The sequence below is a fragment of the Anguilla anguilla genome, chromosome 10, assembly GCF_013347855.1.
Source record: "Anguilla anguilla isolate fAngAng1 chromosome 10, fAngAng1.pri, whole genome shotgun sequence".
Lineage (NCBI taxonomy): Eukaryota > Metazoa > Chordata > Actinopteri > Anguilliformes > Anguillidae > Anguilla > Anguilla anguilla.
The window spans coordinates 34,888,077-34,907,074 of record NC_049210.1 but is presented as its reverse complement, the minus strand read 5'-3'; the positions used below and the strand labels follow the sequence as shown (position 1 = coordinate 34,907,074).

General features: G+C 45.5%; 1 protein-coding gene across 1 annotated transcript in view; it reads right to left on the bottom strand.

Annotated features, from left to right (window-relative positions):
* Positions 1-18,998, bottom strand: part of LOC118206178 (probable E3 ubiquitin-protein ligase HERC2) — a 361,668-nt gene that overhangs the window by 253,327 nt on the left and 89,343 nt on the right. Inside the window, exon 5 of the mRNA XM_035378468.1 lies at positions 14,135-14,244. Coding sequence (XP_035234359.1) covers positions 14,135-14,244 — 110 coding nt within the window. The remainder of the gene's footprint in view (positions 1-14,134; positions 14,245-18,998) is intronic.

Sequence of the window (18,998 nt, the reverse complement as noted above, 5' to 3'; positions counted from 1 at the left end):
ACACACATCAGAAAAGGTCCAGGAGCCGTGCTGGGTATGCAAATGAAATTCCCCTTTCCTTATTTTCACCTTTCCCACCCTGCTGACATGGCAATCCCTCACATTTAATTCCCCCCCGCCCCCCAACCCCCCCTGCCCGCCATCGTTATCATCCTGGGCTCCCGTTGAATGCTGGGCACTGGCCATTATGAAGGGCTGGGGTGGGGGGGGGGAAGTCTAATAGTCGGAATTAAGCAAGCTTTTGCTCACTGCAGCTGGGGTGAAGAAAGTGTTCCCTTTTCTGCTTCTTCTCTAAAGCGCGTGGGAGACCACAGAAAGAAAAAGAGAGAAAGTCAAATCACTGATCGCATTTTGGCTTCAGCGAGTTAAGCTGACTAAGCAACTTTTGGCTGGAAAAGTTAAACTGACCCCCCCCCCCCCCCCCCACCTCCCCCACCTCCCCATCCGCACGGAGCAAGGCCATTGGATGTGATCGCTGGCGTATGATCTGAATAGAAAGAGTAGATTCAGCGCGGGCCCCCAAGGGCTTCCTGGATGGACAGGTCAGGCTGCAACCGCTAACTGCCGAAATGCTTCAGAGAGCAGGTTAATGTTGCTACGCACCGGCTACCTGCAGGAGCAATCGCGTGGTGAAAAAAGGCTATTCACCGAAGAAGAAAAAAAAAAAAAAAAAAAAAAGAGAAGTGCTTTGTCTGTCCCTGCCCGGCTTCGCAGGAGCCATGAGGTAAATAAAGACCCCGGATTTCTGGATTTTTCCAGGGGCCGCCTCAGCGTGTGCGCGCATCTTGTTTGCGAAAGTTTGGGGGAACTTTGCGGCGAGCGTCGGGGAGGGAAAATGCTGCGTACGGCAAAAAAAACCAAAAAAAAACACCCCTGAACTCTGTGTGCGGGTCTGTGAGTGGGGATTAGCCCGGGGATTGTCCGGCTCCAAAGATGAATGCTCTTGTCAGAGCGGCAGAAAAGAGCCCAGGTTTTGTGAGCCAAGAGGCAGACGTGTGTGGATTTATGGCCCGGGCTCGGCGAGGAGTTTATCACAGATAATTACGTAAGAACGCGCTGGAAAAAGGAGCGGGCCCTCGGCTCGGCTCGTCGGGGGGAAAGCTGGCCGCGGTCACGCCGGCCTGCGTGACCCCCCCCCGTCCCCCCCCCCTCCCCCCCGTCCCCCCCCAACTCCGTCCGCAGCACAGCCCCCGGCGGGCCGGCGGAGGGTGCGAGTACGGGCCTTCGCGCCGCGCTCCGGTAACGGCCGCACTCCGGCGAACCGTCTGCCGCTTCCTTACCGCGCTTTGAGCCGAGAGGGCCGCATCCGCCATTCCGTGTCTTTCACCGCACCTGTAGGAAACGCTGCCATCTTGAAGAATGAAAAAAACTGCTTGTGTTTTTCTCCCACGCACAGTAGGCCCAAGCATAGCTAAATGCCCCCAGAAACAAACAGGAGCTGAAGATGGCTGCAGTACAGGCCTGGCAGAGCATCACCATGGAAGATACCCAGCATCTGGTGATGTCTATGGGTTACAGACTTCAGACAGTCATCGAATGCAAATGATTTACAACCAAGTACTAAATGTGATTACTTTATTTCAGATTATGTACATTTTTCCCAGTTACTTTTGCACCTCTACAATGGGGGAACTATGTATGCAATAGTACTGTAATGGGGTTGTAATTCCTATATGGATCACCCAATATGGACGTAAATAACTTAATTATAAATAAATTAAATAAATAAATTAACCTGATATTCATAGTTTCATTTCAAATCCAATGTGCTAGAACCAAAAAAAACAAAAACTGTGCCACTGTCCCAATGCTTTTGCATTTAACTGTATTACTACAAATGTATGTACGTATGTATGTATATTGGATTATTTCCAACATGTATTAATCCCCCGTGAAAGAGAATGATGGTGCCTGATCCCGCTGGTGAAATGTGCTTTCTGCAGCCAGCTAGCATGGCGCAGGTCCAAGCCAGAAAAATTGAATGCGATTGACCTGTCGCCCTGAGAAACATTGCTTTTAACGGCAGCTCTAGTTGGAAGAAAAAAAAACAGTGAAAAACAATATGTGATATTCTTGGTCCGGACCAATACTGCTGGATCACTCAGCAAAAGCCCAAATGAACTGTGAGCAGCGTGCTAGGAAATAAATAAATAAAAAAAGAGAAGGGGTGGAGAAAATGGAACGGCGTAACGAAATGAGACATCACAAACCCGCAGAACGCAGCTGACGCAAGACGAAGGCGGGGTTCCAAGACAAGACCAGCCGCTCGCTCCGTTCAGCGGCTGCGCAGGGGAAAGGAGGCCCCAGTCAGGTCCGGCGTGCGGTGGCAGAGACAGCACAGCGCCGACCCTTTGACTGCTGGAATCCTCTCCTAAGCGCTCATCGCAGTAAATGAGGGAAAAAAAAGCACTAAGTGAACAGGGGGGGGACAGGTCTTTGCGGCGCACATTTCCCGAAAATGAGAAAATGCTCAAGCGGCCTCCTGCCAGAAGTAGGCCTCCCCCCCCCCCCCCATCCCCATCCCCATCCCCCTCCCCCCCGTTCCCCCCACGTTCCCAACTTCCATTTCACCCCACAGCTCCCAGAGATACAGGCACTCAAATAGGCAGGTAGTGCGGGCGGGCTAATGGCTTGTTCTGTGGTTAGGGCGGTTGGCGGCGCAGAGAGGCTAACGGGGAACGGGTGCGCGCGGTTCGCCATCGCGCTCGTTTTCCCCCGCGCCCATTAACGGGGGGGAATGATTTCTGATCAGCGCCGGGGCCCGCGGGGGCCCCCGAATCGAGGGTGACCTCGGGGTGAACGGCGTCGTATCGCGTCCCCCCCCCGGCCCGCGCACCCATTCGCTCTCAATAAAGATCATTATTTCCACATTTTTACAAGCGCTGCCGCGATATGGCCTTTCGCCGTAAGAGGGAAGAGAGAGAGAGGGAGCGGGAGTGTGTGAGAGGAGAAATAGAGAGAGAGCGAAAGAGAGGGAGAGAAAAGGAGAGTGAGGAGGAACCGAGGGAGAGAAAAGGAGAGTGAGGAGAAACCGAGGGAGAGAAAAGGAGAGTGAGGAGAAACCGAGAATGAGAGGAGAGAACGGTGAAAGACGAAGAGAGAAGACAGCAGAGGAAAAGGGGAGGGTGTGGAAAAACTGAGAGGGAGAGAGAGAATGTGAAGAAACAGAGGGAGAGAGAAAAAGAGGAGAGAATGGAGAAACAGAGAGAGAAAGAGAGGTATATGTGTTGTGCAACTGGCTAAAATGTGTGTAAACGATATGACTTCAAATGGAAATATACCAATCAATTAAAGCAAACACCACTACATTTGTTTATTGATTCATCCAGTGAGCCAGTGACTGAAAAAATATCCTTGCTACTTGCACACATGCAGAAGCAGATGACCATCAGACCCACACATGCCAACATCTTGAGTGAAGGATTTCAAGGCAACTTTCGCAACGTGCTGTAATATGACTGGAAGGTCTGAGGAATCAGGAACACGTGAGTATGTGCGCCTCCACATCTGCCGAGCCGATTTTGTGCATCCGTGTGTCTCTGGAACCACTGAACATGATTGCATCTAAATAATGGCTAATTAGGCTCAGTAACTGCAGCTTTCCTACTTTTCAAAAACACCCGCAGGAAACATGCCCACACTCGAAGTGACACACGCGTTTCCTATTAGTCAAAGCACAACCAAACTTGTTTATTTGAGGCAGATTTTCCAGCAGTCGCTCTGGAAATCGAATTTTTTACTAAATTCACAGTGCGGGCAAGATGTGCGGCACAGGCCGCATGGTGGCTGACTCTCAAACCCTTTACCATTCCTGCCGTGGCACTTTCTGAGCTTCGACCCCTTCTCTGTTAACCCTCCTCTCCTTTCGACCTGTCTGAATAAAACAAAGAAAGGCAGAGCATCCCGCTTAAAAGGTTTTTTTAATCCAATGTGCTGCTGCCTGCTGGCCAACAGTGCAGATCCAGCCAGAAAGGAGAGCAAGAGGTAAGAGATAACAGGAAGTGAGAGAGAACAGGAAGTGAGGCATGGTGCTTGAATGAGCAAGGTCCCTGCCGCTTGGAATATAACGACAGCCGGGGACACGCTTTACATTCACGAGCACGAAAACGCCGCCGATGCTCGGCGGAAAAAGACCATGTGAAAACCGGTGCTGGTGCCAGCTTTCCAATCATGGCTGTACGGAGGAATTTGTGGGTGGACCGGGAGGAGATTACAGTCACGGACATGGGTGGGGGGGAGTGTTAGAATGCGATCGTGGACTGGGTGGAACCTCCAATTTTTGGGCGTGCCAATCAAAAACTGAGTGTGCCTAGGACACAGGACACAGCATGCCACCACAAGCGGTGAAGAAGGAAGGGAGTGACCTCGCCTTTGGCAGCACTGAGAGGGAGGGGAGTTTCATACGCACTTGCCACCCCACTTCCAGACCTGCGCGTATCAATAGCTTTTCAACTCACTCACGCTTAATAAACAAGGTCAGAAAGCAATTTGCGTGACGGCACGGAACAAATAAAACAGGTTGACTGTAAATTAAATAAGAGGAACAAAGCAGGGCTTCCAGCTAAAGATAAGAAGGGTATGGGATAGTGGGGGGGGGGATTTCACATGAAAGCTCATTTTAAATAACATCAAGCTTTGCAATTTGACTAATTGGAATACACTTGCTCTATATATAGAATTGCCATTAGCACTCACTTTGTTTTGCAACAAACTTTTTGTATGCCCACCCCCCCCACTCCCCACCCCCAAAAGCCCCGGTTTTGATAACTCAACAAGATTAATCAAAAATTATGCTAAATCCTTTTTTACCCATTACAAATGGCAATTGTTATACCTAAATGTTTTGTCATTCCTTCTACCCCAAATGCCCCCCTCCAAACGCTCATCCACCCTTCCCTGGGGGAAGTAGATTATTTTTACAACAATATTTATTAACGCCAAAGCGACTTTGCTCCACGGTGATTACAAAAATCATCTCAGCTCAGGCTTCTCCATTTTGTCAGCCTTTGGAAGGATTGCTCCTGATCGATTCTATGAGGTGAAAGGACTATACTGTTTTTCAGGTCAGGTACATGCTGGCTTCCTGCTAAAAAACCAGCGTCTTCATATCCAGACCCAATTACTGGTGTGGCAGGGCACCCCAAAATAAAGAGTGAGTCATCTGTTCTCAGAGGTCTGGCCCAAGTTTGAGAGTGTTGTGCATGTCTGCAAGGTCTATTTGCATTATTCATTTAAAGAAGGCTTTTTGGAATGTTTTTTTTCAAAATTCTTAGTGTTCTAGAACTCCATTGCTTTCAGTTACCAGTCGTGCTTGTTACATCAGCATTAGAATGTGCAGTTAAGAACATTCTAATCACATATTTGTGATCTCACACTTTAAAGGGTTTAATTCATCTTATGCATTCCACAGCACTAAGGCCACCATTCAGTGCCACTGCTGTGTGCTTCAAGCCAGCGAGCTTGATTAAATGCGTTACCGAACGGCAAGGATAAAGCACACTGTTGCTGGAATAAATGCCAAAATTTCTTGAATCAATCAGTCAATTGAAAAGGAAACTAACACAGGAAAGAAATCATTTAACCCAGTGCAGGCAGAAACTGCGCAATCCCACGTCCCCTTTAAAAAATGATTCTTGAATTTATTTTCCAAATTTATTTATTTCTTTAAAGTCCTAATGTTGGACACTGAGACTTAAAAAAAAAACACAGAGCACTAAACTGTATTTAGAGGAGACTCTCAGGTGCTCAAACATCATAATCCCAGGAAGCGCTTTGACCTGGGCGCTTACCGTAAGACAGGTCTCAGAGACAGAAGCCTAATTAGACACCCGAGGTGTGCAGCGCAGCCCGGCGTAGCGCGCCTTGCCTCTCCCGCCCCGGTTTCCTCAAATTACCCGCTACCCTGGGCCGGCGGGGGCGAGGAGACAGGCCGCTTCGGTCCCTTCCCGCTCAAGGTTACCGCTACGCGGGGCCCGGGGCCCGGAGCCTCATTTTTCTGAGTTAGCTGTCACGGGGACGCTCCTCGCGGTCACCGGACGCTTCTATTAGCGCGTGTTCGGACCCGCGTGGCCGAGGAGGTGTCACGCCTCCCCCTCACCGGGCGGGGTTTATTTTTTGGGGGCCGGAGTTGACAAGTCATATTTTTCCGGGGTATTCTCAAAAGAAAGAGGGAAACAGTTTATTACTCTTTAGCAGTATCTGTCCCCGCGCTGAGTAATGAAGCGCTCCGGGTCAATATTTTACACAATGATGCATTTTGGGAAGCGTACCTCTACAGGGCATCGCCGAAACAATGGATGTCATAACAAAGCGAGTTATGTTATTAATCTTTCCGGGCTCCCTAATCAATCTGATTCTTTGCTGGCAAACAGCGCAATATATTATGATGTTAAACGAAAGACCATATTTCATGGCAACACAAAGCTTGGCTCAAGGATGATATCTTCTTCACAAAAGTAAGCAATACGTAATGAAAAAAATACCTATTGTACAGGAAAAAGCCTCAAGAATCCACAGATTAAACACTGGATAATTTCTTTGTGTGAAACTGCGCGTGTGCAGGTACGTGTGTACATACTGTAAATATGTGTATGTGTGTATCTATGCATGTGTATGCATGCAAATATATCTGAATGCATGAATGTATGTGTGTGCACACTGTATGGTCTTCTGGGCACACTTTCACTGACCGCCATGCTACACAAACAACTTCTGGTGGAAAAAGCAGACCAAATGCAAAATTTAAAAAAAGCTATGGATTCAAAATCAAACCTGGGGTCTGTCCAAGCCATTTACAGTGTAGACGACAGAGGTTCTGTGCAATTGGCCGCTGGACAGAGAAAACGTGCTCATCAAGCATTATTTCAGAGAAGGGGGGGGGGGTGCCATGGTAACTACCTGGAAACATTTTAAAAATCTGCGTGCTCTGTGAAGTCATACTTTTGAAGCTGCGGCAGAGGAAAAAAAAAAAAGACTAAAATACTGCAGTTCCATTTTGGAACCATCGTTCTCTCGTAATTATTCCGAAACTTTGATTTTTCTTTTGCTGTACGCAATCAAGGCCAAAATCGATTTCGGGGAAATCAGAAATCAAATGGCTCTCACCACTTGCCAGCAGTCCACTGGCGCGCATCGAGGAAAGACTCGTCCGTCATTACTTAGTTTCTCTTTCAAGACACAAACACCAACAGTCTGTGCTGTTGAGTCTGCCAGAATGGTAAACCATAGTGAAGGGATGCCAGGTAATGTCCAATTAGTGTTAGCGCACCGTGATGCGTACTGCTGGCTTACAACGCATCACGTCCAAGCAGTTGTCATACCCGTTCCACTCATCCTCTGTCAAATTTGCTAACGCAACGTGATTTGTTTTCCCTGTCTGAGGTTCCATGAAGTTGAAATAAGACGTTTTCCCCTGACATAGACCAGCGCTCCGAACGTTACACAGATAGGCTCAATCACTTTCCAGCAGACATCATAATGACTGGCTTAGTGCTTTTCAATTTATGTCTTTCAGCAGCAAATTGATTTGGAAATAAATTTGCTATGTGCCATGGTTTACATTTGAACTTTCTTATGTATACAACATGACAGTATATACTGCGCGTGACACAGGGTTTGTGTACTCCATGTTACGCAAACCTTACCAAATACAAATTTCCACAGATTGTGGAACATGTGCACTTGCAATGTGATCAAACACCTCTCTAGTTAATGGAAAATAAATACAATATAATTGCAGCATACATACTGTACAATGACTTCAACCACATTGCATGAGAATACAAGCTGAGTACTTCATTAGACAGTTTGCCCATAAATGTGTGTGCGTTTGTGTGTACAGCATGCATGTACACACACACACACACACACACACACACACACACATGCTCTAACAACAGAAGGGATAAGTGTTATTTTTCTTTGATATAGACCGCTGACTACTTTTTTATGCAGTGTCTTACTGTAAATTAAACTACTACTAGGCGCCTCATTAATTTCACTGAGATGGTCACCCGTTTTTGAACTTTAGAAAACCGACGGGGGGGGGGATGTCTTCCTTAAGCTACGGCGAGCTTTCCCCCCCGCCAGAGAGAGCAGGGGCAGATCTGAAGACTTTCTCCACGGGCTGCGCTTTCTGGCAGCGACACAGACAATCGAATTTTGGAAGTGGCGCGGAACGAGACAAAAGACGCGCGAGGCCGCCCCTTTCCCCCTTCGGCGAGCGAGCGAGCCGCGGGCGAGCTGCCCGAACCTCGGCGAATGTATTAGACGGGCAGGGTGCCCGCGGCGGAAGGGCCCCGGCTCCGCACTGTTTTTCCATCACCGTCGTCTCTCCCCGTGACCTCTGCCTTCTTTCCTGGAGCGGAGCAAAGAAGAAACTCTTTCACCGGGACTCCTCAGTTCACGGGCCTGCCTTACATTCGCTTTTTTATCGTGCGTTATCGTTAGATCGTCCAGACATGAGCGTACAAGTACCCCACTGCACTCTCTAGCACTGTCTCTTTTTTAAAATGAAATCTAACTTGCAATCCGTGGGCTTCTAGCATTAGCAGGTGTCTTATTTACAGTGCGGACAGTGCAAACAGATCGATGTGAAGTGAGGGAAGGGGGAGGAGGGGTGAAACTGGAAAAGAGAAGCAGCGGGCTTTTAATGAAGTCAGCTCTGCAAGACGTTGGGTGTGAGCCAAAAGAGCAGCCCACAGCGCTGATAATTTGATAACATTATTTTATGCCGTCTTCGCAAAACGCTGCTTCAAAATGTCAAAGATGGTGGTGGGTGGGGGAGAGAAGCTCTGCTCCATCTGAAGGTCCTTTAGCAACATCAGCCTCCACCTCCAGGTATGCTCCACCCTCCGGTGCCTGGACTCCACGGTAAATGGCCATTAAGCACGTGTCGTGTTCCGTGTTCATGGTGCCTGTGTCTTTGGGGGACCGCAGAGGGGGCCAGGGGGAGGGTGCTTATTGGTCCCTCAATGCAGGGGTTCCAGAACGCAAGAGATTCTGGACCACGTCATCTCTGTCCACAAAACATCCTCTCCTACAGGGGAATCGTGCCAAAATCAGGATATAAACCTCTGTATTTTTGTTATTTTTTTAAACCAAAGACTAGATTTAGAGGTGCGTGACAGCAATGTATTTTTTCCATAGCCTTTCCCCAGAAAAGGGTGGATTCCCTAAGATTTTTTTGGGGGGAAGGGAGACGTGCAGACAAAACAGACACGGTCAACCCGTGTCAGAACAATAAAACGAGCGTGTTACCCACCGCGATAAATAAAGAGAGGACGGGGCAGGGACACGGGCGCGCGTGAGCGTGCGTTCACTGAGGTCTGCTCCATTTCGATCCGAGCGGCAGCAAAGGCTGCACGCATGTCGGTCCGCGACTCGCAGCGGTGGGTAATAAAAAAAAAAATCCGAGGCTCTCAGCTGGTCGCGACGGCGGCGACGCGACCCGTCCGTTTGCGACGGCGCGAAGGGGTCAAACCGGCGGAAGATTGAATCCCCGTCGTTCGGAGCGCTACCGGTACGACCCCGGCACAATCTAAGAAAGAAAGACCTCACCGCGGGCGTCCTGGCGTATTGGCGTTCGCTTTCGGTCGGTGGATCTGGAAGCAATAATCGCAATCACCGCTAGTGGTTACCGCGCCGCGGTGGCTCCGCTCTGCCCCTGCTCTGCCCTTTGTTGTCATTATTTACTGCTCAGACGGACAACATGATAAATGTTGTGTCTGGCTTTTCTTTATTTGTGTTCCCTTTTCTTACTCAGGCTTTTATTTCCCTGGGAATGGTCTGGGTCACGGGCGGAGGCTGGTTTCTCTCCCTCTCTGCCTCTGCCCCTCTCTCTCTCTCTTTCTCTCTCAGCTGGGAAGGTGAGAGGGAACATGCGCGTCCAAAAATTCAGTTTGTCTCACTGTTACACTTCTACAGTACTATGACTGCGTGTGCATGTTATCGTTTCGTTTGTTTTGTTTTCTTTACTCAATGTGGGCATTAGAATTGCTGCGGGATATTGTGATTGGTTATATCAAAGGCTCTGTTGCTTTTGTTCACTTACAAACAAAGGTTTTGATGCATTGATGAATATACAAGTGAGAACATTTCTTAATTCTTATTTCTGTTGTTATGTCTTCATTCTGTTTTCTATATTCAGTCTTCATTAAGTTCAATGGATCAAAGGTTCAGTTTCAGGGAATACACTGGATCCTTTTAATCAGTTAAGATTGTAAAAAGATAAAAAGAAAGCGAAGAAAGGTTCAATATAAACAGAAATGAACTGACCCAGCAGCAATATGGATATAGTTCCGTGGAAAATGTAAACAGAGATGCACAATACAAGCACAGAAGCACACATATACCATACACACAAAACATATCACACATGTACACACCAACAAACAGAAATACACTCATTAAAACATTTTATTGCTGCAGGCAGAACACATAGGCAGCATTGTTCAGATGCATATGCGTACGGTAAAACTCCTGCTAAAAGATCTCCATGTCAACATCAGACAACTCTGGAGGGGATGGAATGAATATTACAAACGTGCATTTTCAGTGCACGTTGCTTTCACTGCAACTTCAAGCCAGCCAAGGGCAGGTCAACTTATTGAGTTTGTGCTTTGGTAACAATATATCCCCTTCTCTAGATGTTATGTTGGCAACATTGGAACACGTACAGTATAACACATTATTGCACACAACAAAAGATACTGATCCGGATTCAATCAATACTTGTTCTGACCTTTGACTAAATGCAAATGTAACTTTTTCCTTCACACACACACCAATGTCATTTTAGCGATTGCAGAACGCTGCAAACATTTCTGTTGACAAGAAAATCCCATCCAATCTTGTCAATTAAAAGCTTAAAAGATGTTTCAAAAATGCACAGTTTATTAATCAGCATAAATAATTCAATCTCAGCACTCTCCAGATAAAAGAATAATGTAATAAATCAAGGTTTGGGTAGTCGTTTGGAGTCAACAACAAAAAAAAAAAAGTTTTATGTGAGACAACCAGATAAAAAGAATGCAATTACATGTAAGCCCAGCACGTCTGCAGTAAATGTCTTGAGAGTGTACAAAGATTAAACTAATTAGTTAATTTGTTTCCTTTGTGACTTCTGTGAATCAGCTTGTTTTGCAGGCATTAAACAAACGAAAGCATCGGGAAAAGAACGTTCTCTTTCATTCTGAACATAGCATACACAGATCAGATAGAATGTCTTGGTTGAATACCGAGTGATTCTGGGATGCCTGAGAACTACAAACTCTCCTGACGATATCAAGATACCACTGCAATCGAACAAAACAAAACAAAACAAAAAGAACCTTCCAAATTTTGTCTTCAAATAAATTGATTAGATTGAAAACTTTGCGTTTGTACCTATTAATCTCTAAATGAAGTCTACCCAACGCTTTCCCACCACACCTCTAGTGGCCAAAAACCATAGAGAGAGACTGCAAAGCGTTTTCATTCGCACGGCTAAGGGGCTAATCAGCTAACAGAGAGTTAACTGCCATGGGTCAACGGACTGAGTCAACACCACGATCGCAACCCTCAGCCCTTCTGCGCGGATCGATATCCACAAACAAACGAGATCCCGAAGGGTTGCGCTGAGCCGCGCGGAGAGGAGGAGAGAGGCCGCCGTTGGCCTTCGGCTCGATAGCGCAGGTGAGCGGGAGCACAGCGGAACACCTTTATCGCTTCATACTCATAATCGAAAACTAATGGCGCTCCGGTCGAAACCGAGGGCTCCCCGAGGGTTCTCTAATAGGACTACTTTTAACCGTCATCTCGCCGAGAGATTCCTTAACGTACCGCACGTGTGCAAAGAGTGACACGGGAAGGGGTGAGATGGAGAGGGTGGAGACTGTCGTCACCGAGGTTACAGTCACGTAGGGGAGACCGGGTTATGTCCCAATTTGTATTTTACAGTATGAATATGACACCGCTCGTTGTAATCGACAACAATTTCAAATGAACAACTTGATACTGTCTACTGACTTTTGGTGATGTTCATTTAATTCAATTGTTGTTGTGAAAGGCACACTTTGACTTCAAACAGAATGAGTTCAAAGGAACAGCTGACCCCATCCTCAGGGAAAAAGATGAGTTATGCATATCAGTTGATTTAAAAAAAGAAATGTTACTTAATTTACTCTATCGTTCAAAAACTACACAACAGACATTTATGTCATATGTTTATGTCTCTGCGGATTTTTCCCTTGTTTATGAAGATCTGGAAAAAATGTTTTGCTGTTTTAACTAATCAATGCATCCTTGCTCATGATAACATATATTCACATGGACACGTGCATTTAAAAAAATCTAACTACGACAGTAACCAATCTGAAAATAGTTCCTTCATTTATAGCTAACCTAACCCTAAAAACAGCATATCAGCTCAAAAAAACAGACCGTTTGACATCAGTAGCTACTCTCTTTTATTGATCTATTGTCCCCTGCAGTTAGTTTGTGCTTTAAAACCATTTACCACCGAGGTCGCAAAAATGAATGGGAGTGAACTGGGAGCCGGACAACCGAGAGGACAGTCAACAGGGACAGCTGATTTTGCTTGTATTCACACTATGCAAATACAATGGGGTAAGCTCCACAAAAATACTTGTATTATACCAAATGGAAGAATCCCTTCAATCCTGTAAGGTGTGCGAGATCAAAAATATTTGATTAGAATGTTCTTAACTGAACATTCTAATGCTGCTCTAACAATCATTACTGGTAAGTGAAATCAATGAAGTTCTAGAACACAGACTTATAACTTTAGAAAAGAAAACCAACTCGTCAAAGGGTTAACAAAGCTGAGCACCATTTTTACTGATGGCAGCCCCTGGATGTTGCATTTGGGGCCACGGAATGGGGCATGGGCCCCTGCACCCCAAATTTCTATGATCACATACAAGGCCTTTGCAGCGATGTGGGGGGGCGCTTAATCTCTCCAGCTGTGGCGACGCTGCCAGATGTTCAGCTGAACGCTTCCAAATTGTTTTCCGCCACCTTGTCATCAGTGAACTCATCAGGATTTACGGGGCTGATGAGATTTTAAGGGGTCCGGGCCTAAATACTGTTATTCACTGATGTGATGTGAACAAAAAATAAATAAATAACGCTAAGCAAACATTGTGCTCCCATGGAAACCATACAATTATCTCCATACTTGACTGGCATTTGGCCAATCTGGTAAAACGATGTGTAAGTGGGGTGATATTTTTACTATACACTGCCTACGAGTACATGTTGAGGTATACAGTGCTGTCACCCACTGTATCCAAACAATTAATACAAATGAATGTGAGAGGCCAATATGTCAATCAAAGATATGTTAAAACCTGCAAAAATGCTGGAGTACACGGCCATAATTCTAACCAATTAATTATAATCACAGTTCTAGTCTAATCTAATCACGCTAATGGTATTACACTGCTCGGTGCTGTATTTGCAGTTTATTTTCATTTCTTATAATTATGATGTGCTGGCGAATGTCAAAAAGAGCAAAACAATATGCAGCAATATTATAAATATGTTTTACACTTAAATGTGCTCAGCTGTTAAACAGGTCACATGAAAATCCATACAGTTCTCTGGTTGTTAATGATCCTTAAAACTACTGATTTCAGCCTTCTCTCCCTTTGCAGTAACAGAGCTATCTGATTCAATAAACACAGTCGATATTGATCTCGTAGCACTCAACGGTAGGCAGCCTCTTGCCAAGACTGCACAAGATTTATTGTAACGCCGCATGTAGTCCTGAATGAGAAACACATGCACATGCACGCATACGCACGCGCAAGCTCACACACAGACACACACACACACACACACAGACAGACGTTGAAAACCATCCACACAACAAAGTTTAAACACCCAACGATTTTCTCGTCAGCACCCTGCAACGATTCGCTTCGATCTCGCTCCTGAACCTCATTTGCCTGCACTCTTAAAATAAGATGGGAATGTTTTTTTTGTTATGCAATTACTTATATATTTTTTCCTCAGCCTTTCCTTCCTCCGCCCCCCCTCCCCTCCCCCTCTCCCTCCCCCCTCCCCATTCATTAAACTTAAGAAAATCGCAGAAACCTGACAGCGATTAACCCGAAGGTAACGTCGGACTCACCCGCACACAGCCACGCTCCCGTCCTCCAGTGCAAACAAGGTATGCCTGTCCCCACAGGCCACCTGCGTTATCCTCTGCGACGGAAGGTTCCGGAACAAATGTGGCACCAGCTAGAAGCAAAACAAAGTTACCGGTTGGGGAGCAAGGAGCACCCTCCGTGGCAGCCCCGTCCGGTACTTCCTCAGTTTGTGTCCACCCCCCCCAAAAAAATCTCATCCTGCCTTTAAGATCACAGCAAACCGAATTTGTTGTTGTTATAAAAAAAAGTGCCATATTTCCTTCGCCCGTGAATCCGCGCCGTACCCCGTGTCATGGTGTGCACGTGTGTGCGTGTGTGTGTGTGTGTGTGGCTGCCAGGGGTATAAAAAAAACACACACAAATAAATAAAAAATGAAAGGAGAAGAAAAGAAAGACTGGTTCCTCATCATGTGCTTGTTAGCTTGTCCAATCTATGGCAATCAGTGCAGTCCCTGGGGCTGAGAGACACGAGACGAGTGGAAAGGGGGGAAGCAAAGCTGAAGAAAGATCAATACCGCACGAGAAACAAGAAGTGTAGGCTATTTACTTTCCATTGATCTGATGCGGCAGGAGAAACACCTCGCGCTGCTATTAAATTGAGGGAATAAGTCTTCTGGAGGGGTTTTTTTTCCCCCCGTTTCTCTCACCTCAAGGTCACCGAGAAGCTAAAAACATCCAGGAACAAACACAAATAGATTGCTTGGGTACAGTAAAGTAATTAATCTACATTACAATGCCATGGGAACAGGCACTAACTACCCATCTTAAATGAAATTTTTGCTCAGAGCTAATAGACCCGACGCAGTAAAGGCTCGAGCAGTGTGGCAAATAGTGATTAATATATCTGGGCCTCTCGCGGTATCGAGCTGGTCTAGAGCTTAGCCGGGGCTCGGACGAAATTAGAGCCGCGCAGCAGTTTTTCGCATGCAGATCAGAGTTTCGCAACTTTTTTTCAAATGAACGTGAATTGAAATGGTACACAAGTGGATCGGCAGGCAGTGGCTTCTACCATTCACCTCTGGAGTACTGCTCATTTTAATTGCCATTTACTTTTTTTATTACAATGGCTGAATCATATGTATATTTTTCCTAAAACGTTGATTAGTGCAGCAGCCATCGAAAGCGTTTTTTTTTAAAGCTTTTCATTTGGATGGAGTGAGGTTAGTCCTCAAAACCTATTTGAGGGCAGGTCTACAGCACGTTAAGTGTAATTATAATGCACTGTGATTCAGTGGACAGGACCATTTCAGACCTGCATGGTATTTTAGATGCAATGGCATTTATGAAACAAGTTTAATGGAAAGAATCACCGGTATAAATGGATTTTGATATTTATCTTCAAAAGTAAAACAAATGAATCAGCCTATATAGAATGCCACATCCCTGACTCATTTTGATATTATTTCCTTCAAGTTTCAAATGCATTTAAAATATTTATTTATTTCTAGGTATGTATGCACAAAAATGCTTGCTTACTCCACATAGCGTTAAAGGTTTGACAACTGAAGGTACAATAATGTTCTGGTATTTTTGGTTAAGTGTGTTGGTGGATATAAACTTGCATTTCATTACTCAAGATAAAGGGAAATGCTAACAGAATCTGGCATTTGTGCAATTCTCAGAGCATTTTAAATATAGCTACACAATATGCATGTTTCAGGGCCTTGGCTCCCATAGATCATATGCATATGAAATACAAGCCACTTTGGCAGAAAATCAGCCAAAACATCACTTTCTAGTCTTTCATTTTTTCAGTTAGCATAAAATGGCACAAGCTGACAGTCCCTGACATATTCTAAAAAAAGTTCACGGCCTCCAAAATATCACATAAATAACTTTAAATATTGTTATAATTAACTATAATATTCTATACAGGTTTGCATGGATATAGAAGCCACAGCCAGCAAGTGTAATTGTAAGTTACATGGCTAGCCAAGCACCTAGCCAACTAACCAAAGTACGGAACACAGTCATACAAGACTGCTGCCCTGATGTAATATTGAATATAAGCTAACTGCTGAGACATACTGTCCTCTAATTTCTGTAAACCTTCCCAATTATAATGTCTAATTAACTACTACTTTACAAAATTAGATTTTTTAATTCAACGCTGTTACTGTTTTAAGTGCACTTTATGATTTTCTGTGCACTATTCATCCCTGATCTCAGCTGATCCCTGGGTGATGTGTATGATAATGAATGTAATGGCAAAGGATATCCATGAGAACAGGTAACGTCATGGTCTCGTTTCCTTTTCAAAAATTTGGCTCAAAAGTATTTAACCTGGAAAAGTAATTCTAGGCGTACTAGGAGGCTAGCTATCCTTATACCAAAGCACTGTCCTACCACAATAAAAAAATCTTTTGAACATAAATAAAACTCCCTTTATTTGCAAGAGCAATAAAAAGATTCCACCAGTCTGGACTTGCACATTACAGTCTAAAATGTCTGTCATGGGATGAGAACAAGGCTAAGTGATGAGAAATTCTAAAAAGATTTTAAAAGATGTCTTTAAAAATTTAAGCATATATAGTACACATAAGTGTATTGAATTGCGTGACAGATTGGATGAAGTAACTCTCCAAAGCTGAGATGCATTAAATCCTTCCTTTCACTCAGGGAAAGGCAGTCAGAGCTGTGTCTCTGGATGTTTTCCTGGGAATCGCACCATTATCTGCAGTGAAGCCCTACGAGGAGCAGGTCCCTTAATGGCTCCCGAAAGGCCGTCCTCACCCCGGCCGGCCCCTCTCCGCTCGCCTGGCTCTCCCTGCTCTAGTTCAGGTCCTAATTAACCCTCTCTAATAGCTTACATTACATTAGCATCCTTACGCCGGACTTTCACCGGCTGAACAATGAGCCTAGCCGCGCTTTACAAATTCCCCCTTCCACAAGAGCACAATTATGAATTCAAACAAGCCTTATCCGTCCACCCCGCTCATCCAGGACCCGCGAGCAACCTCACCCCCGCACACACACACACACACACACACACACAAACACAATCTCCCACCGCCACCCATGACAAATGAAAGTAATGAGGCCTCTGAGAGACCACACAACAAGAGGCCGTTTGGTTGGTCAATGGGGCCATTCACGGCTCCACGGGTCACTTCAGGCGTTCGGTTCTCTCGCCCGCCTGGGCCAGCGATAACCAACCCCTTCTCAACAGCCCAATTAATTCCAGAATGGAATCTTAATTACTTTTGGCAAGTTTAGAAGAGAGGGGTAAAAAAAAAAAAAAATGTAAAAGAGACAGAGCGAGAGGAAGAGAGTGGCGTTTACTCTCTCGTCGGACAAATGAAGGCATTACGGGAAGCATCTTCCTTACTTAAGGGCGCAGGCTCCTCGCAGTCAGCGGATATCGATCGGGGACGCGGAGAGAGCGATTGTGCAAATACGGATTTCTGATCTCTAATCCCGGGGAACGGAAAACGCCGTCACTTGTGGGCCTCGACCGAAACGCGAGGGCTTTCGCATTTTGACATTTGAGGAGAGGTCAGGTAGTCACGAAGACTTACTGCGGGAGGGGGACTGCGGTCTCAGCAGGTAAAGAGTGACATGGTTTTAAATTGAAAACCGGGAACGGAGAAATTCTCACATTTCAGAAAAGGCGAAGGGTTTCAGTAATGCAATAAGGGCAGCTATGAAAAGAATGATACAGTCAATTTCACAGGGCATCGTAACAGCATATGTTATGTTATGTCATGTACAGCAATAAAAATCTGAGAAAATACACATTTATATTCATAATCAATTATTTCATTAGCTTATGTGTAATTACTTACACTGGAGTGTTCCCATACATGATGCATTTTACACACACATGCGCGCACACACACACACACACACACACACACACAAGAAATATCTATATTATGTGCACTTAGGTAGCATTTTACCAAAGCCTAAAAATGTTATTAGTTCTTAGTTATTTAGGGGTAAGCTTCTATACCCACACTAATTAGAATATTCTGTTTTATCCTATACAAGTATTGTGAGATATTTACTTATTCATTTTTAATATAACGGTAAGTTGCATCATCAGCGAATTATTGCGATTAAAGCCGCACCCACGTGAATAAACATCTTCCGTTTTACCAGGTGACTGCGTTTGGGGGCATTTGCAGTGAGTGGAGGCCGGGTGGGGAGAGGAAGGGGGGGGGGGGTTGTGCTCGTGCTTCTTTGCCTCCGTCGGTAATTTCCCCTCATCCCTCTCTCCGGCTCCTCCCGGTACGCGGAGCGCCCCTCTTTCCGTTCCAATAAGACAGCTCATTTACAAGAGTCCCGGGCTGAACTGCTGACTGCGCCGTCCGGACGAGTGTGTCAGGGAGCGGGGCCGTGTCATTAACGCACTCAGGGATCATTAGACCAATCAGGGCCCTGCCACACAAGGGCAGGCCCATTCTTTCTTCTTCTTCTTCTTCTTCTTCTTCTCCAGTTTTGGTTGTATGGTAGTGAAACAAGTCTAATTATCTGTATTTTTTATCTTGCTGCTGAGCATGTGTGCATTATCAGACAATCCTCCCACATCTGTTCACTTTTATTACCAGTATTAAAGTTTTGTCACAGGTACAACGGGAAATAAACAGTCTTTTAAGTGCAGGATGGCTTCATTAGGGGCTAAGAAGAGTAAACATTAGTTCTCAGCTTACAGTCCTGTTCCCAGAGCCAACTGGACGGGCTTAGCAGGTGCAGCACATCCCTGTTTGTGCAGAGCAATGTGTTTGTGTGAGTGTCCTGCACAGTTGATTAAATCCATCCTTTTAAGGCAGGCCCCAGAATGGGCAATTTGCCCCACAAGAAGTCCTTGAAAGAAAAAGAACACACACACACACACATTGTAAA